This window comes from Pristis pectinata, chromosome 2, assembly GCF_009764475.1.
Source record: "Pristis pectinata isolate sPriPec2 chromosome 2, sPriPec2.1.pri, whole genome shotgun sequence".
Lineage (NCBI taxonomy): Eukaryota > Metazoa > Chordata > Chondrichthyes > Rhinopristiformes > Pristidae > Pristis > Pristis pectinata.
This window is the reverse complement of record NC_067406.1, coordinates 92,465,183-92,482,044: the sequence shown is the minus strand read 5'-3', so window position 1 is coordinate 92,482,044 and position 16,862 is coordinate 92,465,183. Positions and strand designations below refer to the sequence as shown.

The window sequence follows — 16,862 nt, the reverse complement described above, 5'->3', positions numbered from 1 at the left end:
GTGGGCCTATTTAAAATATTTTCACCAATTTTATTCCATCAAAGGAGAAAGTTCTAAGCAGGAAAAGAGAACTCTCAAGTAGTACAATTGCTAGTGTTGGATCTTTTGCATGATATTAAGTGGCAAAGTTATTTATGAGGTTACTTGTTTATGAATGGCTAGAAAATGACAGGCATTCATGGGTCTTGGAACTGTTTGGCAATAAGGGAGCAGGGGACTAGATTATTAGAAGTATTTAAAGTGGAGTTAGATGCATTTTTGAAAGATTGAAGGCAATGGTACATGCATGGAGGAGGAGTTGAGGCCTAGGGTAGATCAGCCATCATCATATTGAATGGTGGGTAGGTTTAAGGGGCCAGGTGAACCATTTCTACTCCTGTCGAATTCTTGTGTTCCGCAAGGTTTTCTGATTTTGGCCATGGTTCTGCCCACAAAATTCAGTTCACTGGGACTGCCTTGGAGCTTGTTTGCTTCATAAATCTGGTCTCAGATTGTGTTTAATTTTCAGTTACCTATGACTGCGTGCAATGGTTGCTCTTGTCATTTAATTGTTTTTGCTCTTGTCACTATTTTTATGATGACTTTGATGTGCAGCTTATGTAGAGAGGAAAATGCGTATCTTCTGAGGATTTCCCTCTCTAGCATCATTAAAATGCTTCAGCTCATGAGAGGCCATGTCATCGCTAAGCTGGGTCTTATACCTGGTCAGATCAGAGCTCTGTCTTCGCTGCTTTTGAGTCACAAGGCACCCTGCTACAAGTGTGGTATAATTGTTGTTCAATGAATAGCAGAGCTGTACATTATTGATATTGGTATTAGTTTATTATTGTCACTTGTACCGAGGTACAGTGAAAAACTTGTCTTGCATACCGTTCATACAAATCATTTCATTACACAGTGCATTGAGGTAGTACAGGGTAAAAACAATAACAGAATACAGAGTAAAGTGTTGCAGCTACAGGGAAGTGCATTGCAGGTAGACAATAAGGTGCAATGTCATAACGAGGTAGATTGTGAGGTCAAGAGTCCATCTCATCGTATAAGGGACCCGTTCAATAGTCTTATAACAGTGGGATAGAAGCTGTCCTTGAGCCTGGTGGTATGCGCCTTCAGGCTCCTGTATCTTCTACCTGATAGGAGAGGCGAGGAGAATGACCCCGGTGGGTGGAGTCTGATTATGCTGGCTGCTTCACCAAGGCAGCAAGAGGTATAGACAGAGTCCATGCCGGGGAGTCTGGTTTTCATGACGTGCTGGGCTGTGTCCACAACTCTCTGCAGTTTCTTGTGGGCCCAGTCAGAGCAGTTGCCATACCAAGCCGTGATGCATCCAGATAGGATGCTTTCTATGGTGCATTGATAAAAGTTGGTGAGTGACAAAGGGGACAAACCAAATTCCTTTAGCCTCCCGAGGAAGTAGAGGTGCTGGTGAGCTTTCTTGGCTGTGGTGTCTACGTGGTTGGACCAGGACAGGCTATTGGCGATGTTCACTCCTAGGAACTTGAAGCTCTCAACCATCTCCACTTTAGCAATGTTGTAAATAGGAGCGTGTACACTGCCCCCCTTCCTGAAGTCAATGACCAGCTCTTTTGTTTTGCTGACATTAAGGGAAAGGTTGTTGTCATGACACCATGTCACTAAGCTCTCTATCTCTTTCCTGTACTCCAACTCATCCTTATTTGACATACGGCCTACTACGGTGGTATCATCGGCAAACTTGTAGATGGAGTTAGAGCAGAATCTGGCCACACAGTCATGAGTGTATAGGGAGGAGAGTAGAGGGCTAAGGATGCAGCCTTGTGGGGCACCAGTGTTGAGAATAATCATGCCGGAGGTGTTGCTGCCTATCCTTACTGATTGCAGTCTGTTGGTCAGAAAGTCAAGGATCCAGTTGCAGAGGGAGGTTTTGAGTCCCAGGTCTCAGAGTTTGGTGATGAATTTGCTTGAAATTATAGTAATGAAGGTGGAGCTGTGGTCAATAAACAATAGTCTAACATAGATGTCTTTACTGTCCAGATGCTCCAGAGCTGAGTGTAGGGCCAGGGAGATGACGTCCATTGTAGACCTGTTTTGGTGGTAGGTGAATTGCAGTGGGTCAAGGTTGTCTGGGAGGCTGGAGTTAATGTGTGCCATGACCAGCCTCTCAAAGCACTTCATGATGGTGGATGTCAGAGCCACCAGTCGGTAGTCATTATGGCATGTTACCTTGTTCTTCTTGTATAGTGGGATGATAGTGGTCTTCTTAAAACAGGTGGGAACCTCAGATTGAAGCAGGGAGAGGTTAAATATGTTTGCAAATACCCCCCCCCCAGTTGATCAGCACAAGATCTGAGCACACACCCAGGGACACCATCCGGGCCAGATGCTTTCCTCGGGTTCACTCTCTGAAAGACTGATCTTATGTCCTCAACTGTGACCACAGGTTCAGTTGCATTGGAGGCTGTCAGGGTGGGAGGTGACAAACCAATCCCCTTCTGTTCAAAACGTGCATAGAATATGTTAAGCTCATCAGGAAGGGATGCCCTGTTGTTGACTATACTGCCCAACATCGTTTCGTAGCCCGTTATAGCATGTACACCCTGCCACAACTGACGGCTGGTCTGGGATTCTATTTTGAAATGGTATTATCACAGAATGAACTTTTCACACTGTTTCATACATTCTGCATTGCACAAGAAGACAGGCAATGTGGGCAGTCTGAAAGCCAGCGTGTTTTCAAGGAGTTCAATATGTCCTATGGACAGAAGCCATCAGCATATGCGGCTTCCATTGGATCGTAGAGTTTGCTTGAATGCAAGGATTTCTGTGTTGAATTCCTGGGGAACTTCAGGCCAACTACCCATTTCATAAAGGGAAAGGATTTACCATTAACTTAAAGGTGATTTTGACCACAAAAAAATCTCAAGAAATAAGAACATAAAAAAATAGATGTAGAAGAAAGCCAAGAAGAAAATATAGGGGAATTATCCAACATGGTTGCGTCTGAAGACAAATTTAGCAGCAAGTTCCTCTTCTCTGCAATGAGTTAGGGCATTGTCTTGATGATGTGCTGTCTGCTATTCTTGTTGCTGTTAAAGTTAAACTTACTTTTGTCATCATTGCTGTTTCCTTTTCGCTCAGCTCTGTTGTGGGTCATTGATAGAATTGTTTCCACTTCATCTGTTGACCTATCACCTTATCGGTGATATACAATCTTAGGGGATCGGCTTTACCAATGACTTTAGCTAGGTTCCAGATTTTCATCATTATATCTTGTACGTGCACTGCTTGTCCTCTCCAAACACAGGTAAAGATTTGGCATCATCGTTGTTGAGTTGGCTCCCTTCAGCCTATGCATCTTTACATTGTATTCCCTCCTGATCTCGTGGAAAATGCATTTTGCTTTAGAGAATTGTTTTGTATTTCTGGCATATTGCACACATCAATACCTTTGTAGATGCCAATCCAGAAACAGCTAATCTAGTTTTCAGCTTGCATTTCTCTTTGCCCAAGTGGCCTTCATACATCATCTGAAGTAATTTTCTTTGCACCTAATGGGTTTAATGATTCTTTTGGTATAAATGGAAAGATATGATGATATATTGCATTCTCATATCCAGTTTTGGCTTTAGATTTATTGTGGATTTCTTTAATGTATTTTTTAAAATTTATTTTGGTTTAGCAGATTTCATTTCTCTAATGCCTGCATGACAATGAACAGTTCAAATATTTTCATAATTATGTATTTGAAGGCTATAAATTAGCCTTCAAATCCCTTGACCTTTTCCATAATATGGCTGTTGTGATTTGATTTTTTCTTTTTGTTCTTTTAAATTTTCTCTGCATATTTATGTGTTTTATTTGCACATTTCCCAATAGTTGAGCTTGTCATAAAACCTGCAGTCTTTCACATCAGCAGGACAATTTTTTTTATCTGTCAGCTTGTACAGCCATCCACATTTCCTGCATAGTCTTCTATTAGTTTCATTTTTATTCCTTTGTTGCTGTTTTCTTATTGCATCAGCCCTGCTTTCTTTCCCAGGATTAATTTGGAGTTTGGCTGTTTGAGTATTCAGCATTTCCATCCGTCTATTTGCAGCCTCCTGTGCTCTGATGGTATCTGTAGTTTGAGAGCTTCACCTTCCCAATCAAAGCTCTCTGCAATGTCTTGGTATACTGAGCCCATAATACATTGCTCCACAAAATTTTCAACCGTTTCCTTCAATTTACATTTACTAGCAGTATTTTCAAGTCATGTAAGGAAATCATCAGTAGTCTTAGAACATAGAACATAGAACATCGAACACTACAGCACAGAACAGGCCCTTCAGCCCACAATGTTGTGCCATCATAGCTATTCCCTCCTACCTACACAATGCCCATATCCTTCTATTTTCTTCTAAGTCTTACCTGTTACTTGCCATAGGCTTTGGAATTCATGTCTGTAGGTCTAGTGACTTGAGGCTGATTTGAGGGTCATAATGAATTTTTTGAAGACCTCATTGGGATTTTTACTTTCAGCTTCACTGGTGAAAATATCTAATTCTCTCTCCCCTGTCCAAGAAATGGATCTAACTGACCTTCTTCTCATCACTTATGTCTTTTGGAAAACCAATGGATGTCAATTTGCACATTTATTTAAACTTTCTGAACACTTCCACAATGTTGTTGGTATCCTACTTCATTGTGGGCTGAAACCATGTAATGATCATATCCATTTATCACACAGACAGACAATCACCATACTTGTGCTGATTTATTTTTAATTTGACAGTTACACTGCTTGAATAAGATAGATTTTTTTTCTCAATATTCACCTAACCATTTCTACCATGTTAAATCTTGTTCTTTCTACAGGATTGTTTGTTAGATTTCCAGTCTTGGATCTGCAGCTCAACTTATTCTTCCAGATCCCTTGCCACATGCTGACAGAGTGATACAGTGTGAATGCTGTACATAGAATATAGGATGCCAGTCAAGGCACTTCCATAATTTTGGAAAAATAGCAGACTATATGCATACAGCAAGCTCCACAAACAGCAATGTAATCTTGTTTTCTACCTGGTAGAACACTTAAAATCACAACTGGAATTCTAGAAGAAAATCCAATGTCTTTGAAAAATTTCTCTGGCTATCATTAATTTAAATGGCCAAAAATGACATCATATTTTGTTGGCTTAAACAATATGGTAATGACTAAATGATCTGTTTCAGGAGAGTTGGTAGAAGAATGATTGTTGGTCAGAATACCAGCCATAACTCCACTTCTCTTCAAAACTGTGCCATGAGATCTTTAACATTCACCTGACAGAGCAGACATTGCATCATCCAAAAGACAGCATCCCAGAATATACCCTTGTGGTAAAATCTCTGGAATGACATTTGAATGCTCAACCTCCAGAGGAGGGATGGGGCCAAGCCACTGAACTACAGCTGGCATATACAGATGTCTATTTTCTGGGGATTTAATTAATGTTTTGCTGAAGATATGTTGAATTATCAGGAGAATACCCATAGAAAGTCCAAATTTTGAATTTTTGAAGTTCCTCTTTCATTTTGATGCACTGAATCTTATGGTTTTGTTATTACTACAACATTTATCTGTGTTTCGATATAAATAATAGTACAAGTGACACTAGGTTGCACATTATTTTGGTCTCATCTTCTACCTGGTAGAACACTTAAAATCGCAACTGAAATTCGAAAAGAAAATCCAATGCCTTTGAAAAATTTCACTGGCTATCATTAATTTAAATGGCCAAAGGTGATGTAATTTTTTTGGCTTAAACAATTAGCTGGGAAAATGTTTCAAGTTAGTTTGAAAGGCTCCCTTGGCATTTACAGCAACTGTCTCTTGATCTAGCTGTTACTTACTTGTATCCCAGCTGACGGCAGACCACAGCGGCATCCTTGTCAGTCCATCCATCATCACAAATGGTTCCCCACTGGCCATTGATAAAAATTTCAACACGTCCTTCTTTCTTATTTTCACCATCCATCAGTCTGATAGGAGGACCTGGAAGACAGCAAATGCATAAGTGAGCCAAGATTTAAAAACACCATGAGCCTGAAACTCCAACTGAATCTTAAACACATTTCTGGTGGAATTGCCAAGTGAGGATCACAGAAGAGTAGAACACTGGTTTGCCAAAATATTAGCCATTGTCCATAGACACTGTAGGGGATGGGGGTGGGGGTGGATAAATAACATTGTGGTGGGGGCAGTGCAGGGGGAGCAAATCTCCCACAAATAGCAACCTTCAGTTACAACTCTCACCATCTGTGGGATGACGTTCAAGTCTCCTTTGAGGACTCAGAACCCTTGCAGCAAAGATAATCAATCCAAGTCGAGATGAATTGGTTGAACTTTAGAGTTCTGTGTGAGGAACCCTCAAGATATTTGCCATCATCGCTTCAGCCCACACCAGCCTGCTGTCTGCAGCAGCTCCAGTCCTCCATCGGGAGGAGCATCAATTTACCCTGACACAGGCACAAGCCACCATAAAAAGTCACACTTTGGGGCAGAGTCTGGATCTTGTTCATTTCTGCATTTGAGGACCTCTCTGCTTCACTCCTACCAACTCAATGCAGCTCTAGAAAATTTGGCCCCTGGTTATTTTTGGAATTATGCTCACCACTCAGAGCCTCATCCATCGGGAGCACAGGCAAAAGCATGATCCAATATTCCCAGGGCACGTTAACATTCACAGGAAGTGCATCACAGGAAATTAGTAAAAATGCTTGTGGTGAGGAAGTTGTCAGTCAAAGTGATTTTACCTCAACAGAAAAAGCAGTTCAGGCACGACAGTGTGGCCCAATGTCTTCCCAGAACATATTACTTATCTTGATGACGGCTTTGGAAAACCTGAGTCAGTGGATAAGTTGTTTATTAGAGCCATTCAGGTAAGAGGTGATATCTCTGAAGATCACTTGAAACAGGATGTAACTCATTGACCAGGACTTGCATGTCCTTTCCAGTGAAAGAGGGAATTGTCCTTCTCTACACTGCACTCTCTGTCTCTTTCATGGCAGTTGGAATGTGTATTTATATGAGCGTACCTTTAAGTGCTAACTTCCTTCTCGGGTTCCGAGGGAGCAATGTAGTAGGAGGTCCTGTCTGACATCTTGGAGATCCTATTTTAATCCTTGCTTCTGAGTGCAAACGACCCTAATGCCATTTTAAAGTGGATCAAGAGTTTGATTTTGAGAGTTTGAAAAATGGAGCGTGAGAGTAAACTTGTAAGGAACATAAAAGTGGACTGTAAAAGCTTCTACAAGTATGTAAAAAGGAAAAGATTAATGAAGGCAAATGTAGGTCCCTTTCAGTTAGAAACATAAGAATATAAGGGCAAACAACGAAATGGCAGAGAACTTAAACAAATACTTTAGTTCTGTCTTCACAAAAGAACACATATAACCTCCTAGGGATGCTAGGAAATTAAGAGTGTAAAAAAAAGGAAGTTATGATTAGTTAAAAGTGCTGAAAAAGTTAATGCCAGTAAATCCCCAGGGCCTGATGATCTGCATTCTATAGTACTAAAGGATGCAACCATGGAAAAAAATGGTATTAGTTGTCATCATCCTAAACTCAGTAGATTATGGAACAGTTCCTGCAGAATAGAGGCTCACAAATGTTATCCCACTGTTTAACAAAGGAGGGACAGTGAATGCATTGAAGTACAGTAAAGGACATCATTTGCAGGGAAAATGCTGGAATCTACCATTACAAAGGAAATGATAACAGGACTCTGGACACATTATCAAGGGGATTCAAGAAGGTCAACATAGATTCATGAAAGAGAAATCATGTTTGACAAACCTACTGGAATTTTTTTGAGGATGAAACTGGTAAAATTGATATAAAGGTGAAAGAGCAGAAATTATGTATTTGGATCTTCAGAAGGCTTTTGATAAGGTCCCACAAAGGAACTAGTGAGTAAAATTAAAGGGCATTAGATTCAGGGTAACATACTGGAATAGACTGAAAATTAGTTGATGGCCAGGTATAAGTGGAACTTTCTCAGGGTGGCAGGCATTAATAAAAGTGGGGTACCATGGGGATCAGTGCTTGGGTCCCAGTTTTCACAGTGTACATCAATGATTTGGCTGAGGAAACTGAATGCAGTATTTCTAAGTTTGCCAATGACATAAAATTGGCTGGGGTGGTGAATTGTGTGTAGGATGCAAAGAGGCTACAAAGTGACTTATAAAAGTAGAGTGAGTGGCAAATACATGGCTGATGCAGTCTATTATGGATAGCTGTGAAGTTATCCACTTCAATACAAGAAACAGAATATTATAGGCAGAGTATTATTTAAATGGTGTTAGATTGTGAAGTGTTGATGTACAGAGGATCCTGGGTAACCTTGAACACCAATCACTGAAAGCAAACATGCAGGTGAAGCAAGCTGTCAGGAGGCAAATAGTATGTTGATATTCAATGCAAGAGGTTATGAGTATAGAAACAAGGATGTCTTACTACCATTGTAAAATGGCCTTGGTGAAATTTCTGGGCTATAGTGTGCATTTTTGGTCTCCTTGCCTAAGGAATCATGTACTTTACTTGAAGCTAGTGAACAGACTGTTTCTACAATGGCAGGAACATTGTATGAGAAGAGATTGGGTCAACCAAGTTTTCACTAGAGCTTAGAAGAATCAAAGGGGATCTCATTGAAATGTATAACATTCTGATTATACATTTGGATAATGAATTATACATTTGGTGGACTAGATGCAGGAAGGATGTTTCCCCTCCTGGGTGGGTGGAGTCTAAAATGAGATGTTACAGTCTCGGGATACAGCATAAACATCTAAGAATGAAATGAGGAGAAAGTTCATCTCTCCAAGCATGTTGAGGTTATGGAATTTGCCATCACAGAAGGCAGTGGAGGCCAAGTTAATGTCTAGATCTAAGAAGGAAGTAGATAGATTTCTAGACACAGAAAGTATCAAGCAGTCTGGGGAGAGAGTGGGAATACAGTATTCAGATAGAGGATTAGCCAGGATCATACTGAATGGTGGAGCAGGCTTGAAAGCCCTACTCCTTCTCTTGGATTTTGGCCAATTTCACAATGTTTTACACAAGCAGCTGATTAGGTATTAGGGCTGCATACAGCCTCATGTCAGTCCACAGAGAGTAATGCATTCCCATATCTAGTTATTGGCATGTGTCTGATGCTAGGCAAATGCCAGGAGAGCTTTTATGAATAGTGGATGGAGATGCCCAATCCAATTTTATGTCTGGTACAAGTTCACTTGGAATTGATCTGCAGCACAATCTATTCTGGGTAAAACTGAAACTGGATCACTTAATGCCTAAAATACAGGCAGGACCCAATCAAATTTCTAGGCTTGTGCATTCCTGTTATACCTCGGCCCAGACATACTTCTATTGTTTACAATAAACAGCCAATTCGCAGTAAATGGGTACAGCTTATACAAGCACATCTATTTAAATATAAAAGACATTCATTTTCAGCAACTACATTTTTCAGGTTGTGAACTTCTCATGCTCATGGATATTAAATGAGTAGTGGATGAATTATTTTGGCAAGTGTGACCTGAAATGTACTGAAGAACCCCACAGGCTGCCTCAGAATTGCGGGATACCAATTCAATATACATGATTGTGTCTAAACAACCAGCTGACTTTTACTGTGTCCAATCTGAACTAATAGGATCCTACGGAGAACTATTTTGAAATTATACACCAGGAGTTTCATGACCTGAAAACATAGCTACTAAAAGTAAAGTCTGTTATCTTTAAAAAGGTATGTTTGTATAAGCTAGATCCATTTTTCACGAATTGGCTGTTAATTGTAACCAAAAAAATGCCTGGACAAAAATATATCAGGAACATCCAAGCCTAGAAATTTGACTGTGTGGCGCCTGTTTTTAGACATTAGGTAATCCAGCTGCTTGTACTGGATTCATATGGTCAGAGAGAGATTAAAACAGCCAAAATATGTATTATTTAAAGGCCATTCAGTTGCAGATGTGTGGAACTGTAACTGACTCAAGCCAATTTGTATATTTGTTCATGAAACAAATACACAACAAACCATGTTCTTCACCCCTTATAGTTGAAAAAGACACACCATCAGATACTTTGAAACAGAAGTACCAGAACACACACAGGTTGTCCCCTGGGCAGAAAATGCGACAGGATGGAGTCTAATTACCTTGTAACTGATGCAGATTTCAAAGGAGAATTTTTGTTTTAAAGAATTATCTATGATTTTTCCTTCTGTGGGCATTGCACTCAAAATATGTTGTGTTAGCGGGGCTGATAAATGTGGAAATAGGAAAAGGAGCCTAATGACTCCTTGAACCTGCCAACCATCCAATGCAGAGATTACTGATCCTCAAACTCATCCATATCGCATCCACATTCCAGCCAGTCCTCATATCCATTGATTCCTTGTTCTTGAATATATTCAATATCTTTAGCCCAAAGATATACGAGCTTTGTGTTGAAATTTCTCGTTATCTTAGTCCAAAATAAATCTCATAACCATTATTGAGGCATGAATAAAACATTTACTGGTGTGTAAAATGAAACATTTTATGGGCTTGTAAGAAATTCACAGAAAATGGTTATTGTCTTTCGAACTTTTGATTCAATAAAAATCACGTTGTCAATAGTAAAACTGTAAACTGTGTTGAGACTCTGCTAAGCAATGCTCACCAAAGGGTATTTCTTGGATGTCGTTTGCAGCAGTGAATGTGCAGATGACAGTTACGTCCTCTTGGTGACTGCAGTCATGCTGACCCCAATCATTTCTTGAGCACAAAACCAGTGATGATTCTTGACCAGAGCAATTGACATCATCCAAATAAATAGGTCCAGAACCTCTTTCATATTGACCCACAAGGGGCTTCAATGAATATCTGTGGAAGAGCAGGAAAACACAACTGCATCACTGAAAACCTGCTGAGAAGTCCAGAATTTGAAGAATTTTGGGCCAGTTCCCAAATGCCTGACCATTAGAAAACCACATCTCTTTCAAGCATATCCTGGTAATCTGAGAACACATTCCACAGGATAGTTCATTTGGGTGAGGCTTTTAAGTGGTAGAATCAAATCAGAATATATATCCCATAGTATATTCACTGCAATATTTATGAAAGATAATCAGATTTTCTCATGTTAGTTAAATAGTGATGTATCGGTTGAAAAAATCAGGAAGTAGTTGAGCATTATAGACCTAGAAGGCCTTGTTTTTGATCCTGACCTCTGAGTTACCCATGTATGTGCCATAGGAAGTGGCAGATGGAGTTCAATCTGGAGAAGTGTGAGGTGGTACACTTTGGAAGGACTAACTCCAAGGCGGAGTATAAGGTTAATGGCAGGATTCTGGGGAGTGTGGAGGAGCAGAGGGATCTGGGGGTTCATATCCACAGATCACTGAAAGTTACCTCACAGGCGGGTAGGATAGTTAAGAAAGTTTACGGGATCTTAGCTTTCATAAGTCGTGGGATCGAGCTTAAGAGCCGCGAGGTAATGGTGCAGCTCTACAAAACTCTGGTTAGACCACACTTGGAGTACTGTGTCCAATTCTCGTCGCTTCATTATAGGAAGGATGTGGAAGCGTTGGAAAGGGTGCAGAGGAGATTTACCAGGATGCTGCCTGGATTAAAGAGTATGGATTATGAGGAGACACTGAAGGAGCTAGGGCTGTTCTCATTGGAGAGAGAAGGAGGATGAGGGGAGACATGATAGAGGTATACAAAATATTAAGAAGAATAGATAGAGTGGACAGCCAGCGCCTCTTTCCCAGGGCACCAATGCTCAATACAAGAGCGCATAGCTTAAGGTGATGGGTGGGAAGTACAAAGGAGATATCAAAGGGAGGTTTTTCACCCAGAGAGTGGTTGGTGCATGGAATGCGCTGCCTGGGGTGGTGGTGGAGGCTGATACATTGGTCAAGTTCAAGACATTGTTAGATAAGCATATGGAGGAATTTAAATAGAGGGATATGTGGGAGGAAGGGGTTAGATAGTCTTAGGCATGGTTTAAAGGTCGGCACAACATGGTGGGCTGAAGGGCCTGTATTGTGCTGTATTGTTCAATGGTTCTATGAAATGTAAAATTTGTTTTCTATTCTTATACCTGAATGCTTTCCCGCTGACTCCTTTTGTAAATATGACAAAGTCAGCCTGATTGTGCTGGCATTCACAGTCAATAGATTATTGATGTCAAGAAATGGTCACGTATCATTAATGCCCACTCAAAGATGACATTGGAAGATGGCTGGCATCCTTAAAACTGTCTGCCAGTAAAACTTCAGCATATTAGCAATAGGAATTAGGAAGGGTGGAAACTACAAGAAGTGGGTGACACAAAAAATATTCAACAGAGCAAAAAGAGTGGGTCATAATATTCCTCAAGCCTGTTCAGCCACTCAGCAGGGTCACTAACTCCACTTTCCTGGACAACTCTTTGATTCGCTCGGTGTCCAAAATTCCATTGACCAATTGTCAAAATACAGCATGGAAACAGGCCCTTCTGCCCAATTCATCCATGCCAACCAAAATGCCTATCTAAGCTAGTCCCATTTGTCTATGTTTGGCCCATATCCCTCTGAACCTTCTATATCAACGTACTTGTCCAAATGTCTTTTAAGTTATGTAATTGTACCCACCTTTACCACCTCTTCTGGCAGGTTGTTCCACAATACCACTGTCTTCTGTCTGAAAAAGCTGCCCCTCAAATCTTTCCCCTCTCACCTTAAATGTGTGTCCTCTAGTTTTAGACTCCCCTACCCTGGGAAAAAGACTGTGAACATCCACCTTATCTATGCCCTCATGATTTTATATACTTCTATGAGGTCACCTCTCAGCCTCCTATGCTCCAGGGAAAAAGTCCTAGCTTATTGAACGTCTCCTTATAATTCCATTCCTGGCAACATCCTTGTGAATCTTTCCTGCACCCTTTCTAGGTTAATGACATCCTTCCTATAGCCAGGTGACCAGAACTGTGCACAACTACTCCAAGTGTGGCCTCACCAATGACTTGTACATTTGTAACAGGACGTCCCAACTCCTGTACTCAGTGCCCTGACTAATGAAGGAAAGCGTGGCAAGCACCTTCTTTACCACCCTTCTACTTGTGTCACAACTTTCAGGGAACTATGTACCTGTACCCCTAGTTGTCTCTGTCCGACAACACTCTCCAGGGCCCAATCCTTTACTTTGTAAGTCTGGCCCTGGTTTAACTTTCCAAAATGCAACATTTCACCTTGTCCAAGTTAAATTCCATCTGCAATTCCTTGGCTCATATACCCAGCGGATTTAGCTCCTGTTGTAATCTTAGATAACCTTCTTCACAGTCCACTACACCACCAATTTTGCTGTCATCCGCAAACATACTAACCATGTTAATAACATTGTCATCCAAATCGTTAATATAGATGACAAACAACAGTGATCCCTCTGGCACATCACTGGTCACAGGTCTCCAATCTTCTACTATCATCCACTGTCTCCTACCAACAAACTAATTTTTGTATCCAATTAGCTATCTCACCCTGGATCCCATGTGATCTAACCTTCCAAGCAATCTCATGAATGGAGAATGCCAAAGATACCCCATCCTTTGAATGAAAAAAAAACTCATCTTGGTCCAAAATAGCCAATCCAACTTCTTTACTTCTCAGCCAGGGAACAAACTCTCAAAAGCTATCCTGTTTTATGCATTTTAATAAGATAACCTCACATTCTTCTAAGCCAGAGAATATAGTCCCTTACCACCCAACGTTTTCTAATAGAACAACCTTCTCATCACAGAAATCTGTCTAGTGAATCTTGTTAAACTCATGCCAGGGCAAGTATAAGATAAAGAGGCCAAAGCTGAAGACAATATGTCAGGTGTGATCTCACTAAAGCCTAACATAATTGTGCAAGATCTATTCTTATATTCCATGCCCCTTATAATAAAAACTAACATTTCATTTGCTTTCTTAATTGCTTACTCAGTCTGCATGTTAACTGTCTGTGATATATGGGTTACACAAATATGCGTTACACAAATAGCTCTGCAAACCAAGATCTACCAGTTCCTCAACTTTTTAAAAATATTCTGCTTTTTCATTCTTCCTACTAAAATAGATAAGTTCACATTTCAGACATTCCATTCCATTCACTGTCTTCTTATCTAATCAGTTGCTCAGAACACTTTGTGTTCTTCTGAGAGGTTACTTTAACACTTAGCTTAGTATAGTCAGCAAACCTGGGATCTTTACATAGTCCCTTCATCTAAATCACTGATATGGATTGTAAATTGCTGGAGCCCAAGTACAGACTATTATGGGATCCCACTACTAACAATTAGTCCAACCTTAAATAAAAACATTCAGCAGGTCAGGCAGCATCTTCAAAAAGAGAGTTAACGTTTCAGGTCAAAGGGGCTTCTTTGGAACTGATATCACACTGAACTGATTTAAAAAAAAGAAATGATACCACATTCCTCATTGTTCTGATGAAGAGTTTTTTTTTAACCTGAAACATCAAATCTATTTCTCTTTCCATAGATATTCCCCAACCTGCTGAGTGTTTCCAGCATTTTCAGTTTTCATTTCAGATTTCCAGTACTGCGTTTTTATTATTTTCAACTCAATAACGAGTTCCTTATTTCTACTTTATGTTTTCAGTCAATTACCCAATCTACAGTCTATGATACTACATTATCCTCAATTCCATGCAGCCTAATCTTGTGCAGCACTGCATCAAACACCTTTTGAAAATTCAAGTTTTCTTCTTGTATGGTTTTGTAATTCTTAATGACAATTTATAGACCATAAAAAATGATGCCTACATCACCTGCTCACCACAGTTAAAAATAGCTGTTTCAATTATAATTAATTGAGTAACCTTATCTGTTAACTTGCTTTAATATTCACGGTTCTTTCAAATCTAGCATTCCCGTTGAGTGATTCCCCACATGAAGCCTTTGACGATTATTCTCTGCAGTAAAGCAAATGCCGATTTCACACTGAATTAATTAAAAAAAAAGAAATGATGTCACATCCTCAGTGTGGTTTTAATTATCCATCTAACTCCCAGCTTTCTGGGTTCTTTGATTTGATGGGCAAGCTGCTAATGAAAAGCTCATGTAGTACCTGAATCCCAGTTGCCGGCAAACAACTTGGGCATTCTGCTCTGTCCAGCCATCATCACAGACTGTTCCCCACTGGCCACTATAATATACCTCAAGCCGTCCTTCGTGGCTACCTTCTCCTCCGACCAGGCGTAGTGCACCGTCTGAACAAGACAGAAAAAAGGTCGGAATGAGAATACACGACTAATAATAAAAGTGGCAAGGCATTCCCATATAATGCCATTAATATGACTTCCTGCATCTGCTGGAATATAATATCATTATAGAAAATAGAAGATCTATTTTACAAAATGTACTAATAGTCAAGGACAACTGGTTATGCATCATTTTTGATGCTGAGTTCTACCAATAAATTCACTCAGGACTTGCAGTTTTAAAACTGCAGTTTTCTCCTCTGCAAAGTCAGGTTTGTTACAATTGACGCATTTCATTAGCTCTGTCTGAGAGGTCTCCAAATGACCATTGGAAACAGATGTCGTACACGTATGGGGACTATCTGTTACATTCACGAACTTTTGTTGCCTCATGCATGGACAATGAATGCCTTTATGTATTTGATTAACACAAAAGAAATTCATCTTTCTCTCTCCATACTGAGTTCACAAGAAAGAAATTAAGAGCAATAGCAACCCTTCAGGGCATTTCATATTAGGCATCGTTAGAAATAATCTCACACTCTGCACTGGAATCAGAATCCACCCACATGTTCATGCACTCCAACTGCTGCTTTGGGATGTTTCCTTTCAGAATTCTGTGCCAATTATCACGATTGGCTCTTTTCTTTCAAAAGTGAAAAATCTAGGAACAAAACATGGTATACAAAACATCACCCTGAATTCATATATTTTTTTTCCTAATCCTAGGTACAGAACACAAAGATACCAGGCCACACCTTTTCTCCTACCATAACCACAGGGACTTATCACCATGCCATTGGTTATTATTTTGTCCTTTATCTGTGCAGAAAATACAACAGAATTGAATTCAAAGTGTATAACAATTTATATGCTGAAACAAAAACATGTAAGCTGCCTTTCACTATATGGCCATCCAATGTTCGAAATAATAACTATAATTTTATTACTTTGGTGTAATACCTACCCCTGAGAGGATTGCAGGATACACCTGCATCTTCCTTGTGCCCACAGTTGTGCTCTCCCCACAAACTCTTGGGACACTGGTCTATAGAAAGTTCATTGCCTGTACACTGCACATCATCCAGTAATATTGGACCAGTTCCTTCTCCAAAATGCGCCAGTGTCTGTGCCTTGGCTGGAGTACTATGGTGGTAGAGATATAAATAGCAAATAAATATTCAAAACATGCAATATGCTGCCATTATTATTCTTACTTGAGTTATCAGATATCCTGAGAGATATCTCTATAATCCAAAGCAAGTACCACAGTGACAAAGTCATTACTGTTCCTTTTTCATCTAATCCTAAACTGTTGACATGAACCAAGAGACTATGGCCTGTTTTTGATATAGAAGTATCATAACTTGGGTCAGTGGGAAAAATCTCTGGCAAAATTTCGTTCCTTCCTGTTTCTATCCCATCCTGGCCTAAAAGAAAAATTCTGGTGATGTGGAAGAGCAAGAACTTCCAGTGTATTTTTATTACTCTGCCTACTCCTGTCAAGACAACTGATCATTGTAGTATAATTCTTATAAGCCCTCTGAAGAACTCCATCAGTTCTGCTGAGCAAACAGTACAAAGCAGGTATCCTTACCATGCAAATGAATTCCACAATTTTGCATGCAAAGAGA

The 16,862-nt window shown here is 40.0% G+C and overlaps 1 protein-coding gene across 2 annotated transcripts in view; it reads right to left on the bottom strand.

The window, feature by feature from the left end:
- The window catches only part of prss12 (serine protease 12), a 96,353-nt gene that overhangs the window by 26,794 nt on the left and 52,697 nt on the right, over window positions 1-16,862 (bottom strand). For both annotated transcript variants that reach the window (XM_052041280.1, XM_052041281.1), the window contains exons 5-8: window positions 16,196-16,374; window positions 15,096-15,237; window positions 10,664-10,866; window positions 5,851-5,992 (exon numbers count right to left, since the gene is read on the bottom strand). In XM_052041280.1, the coding sequence (XP_051897240.1) occupies window positions 5,851-5,992; window positions 10,664-10,866; window positions 15,096-15,237; window positions 16,196-16,374 (666 nt within the window). The remainder of the gene's footprint in view (window positions 1-5,850; window positions 5,993-10,663; window positions 10,867-15,095; window positions 15,238-16,195; window positions 16,375-16,862) is intronic.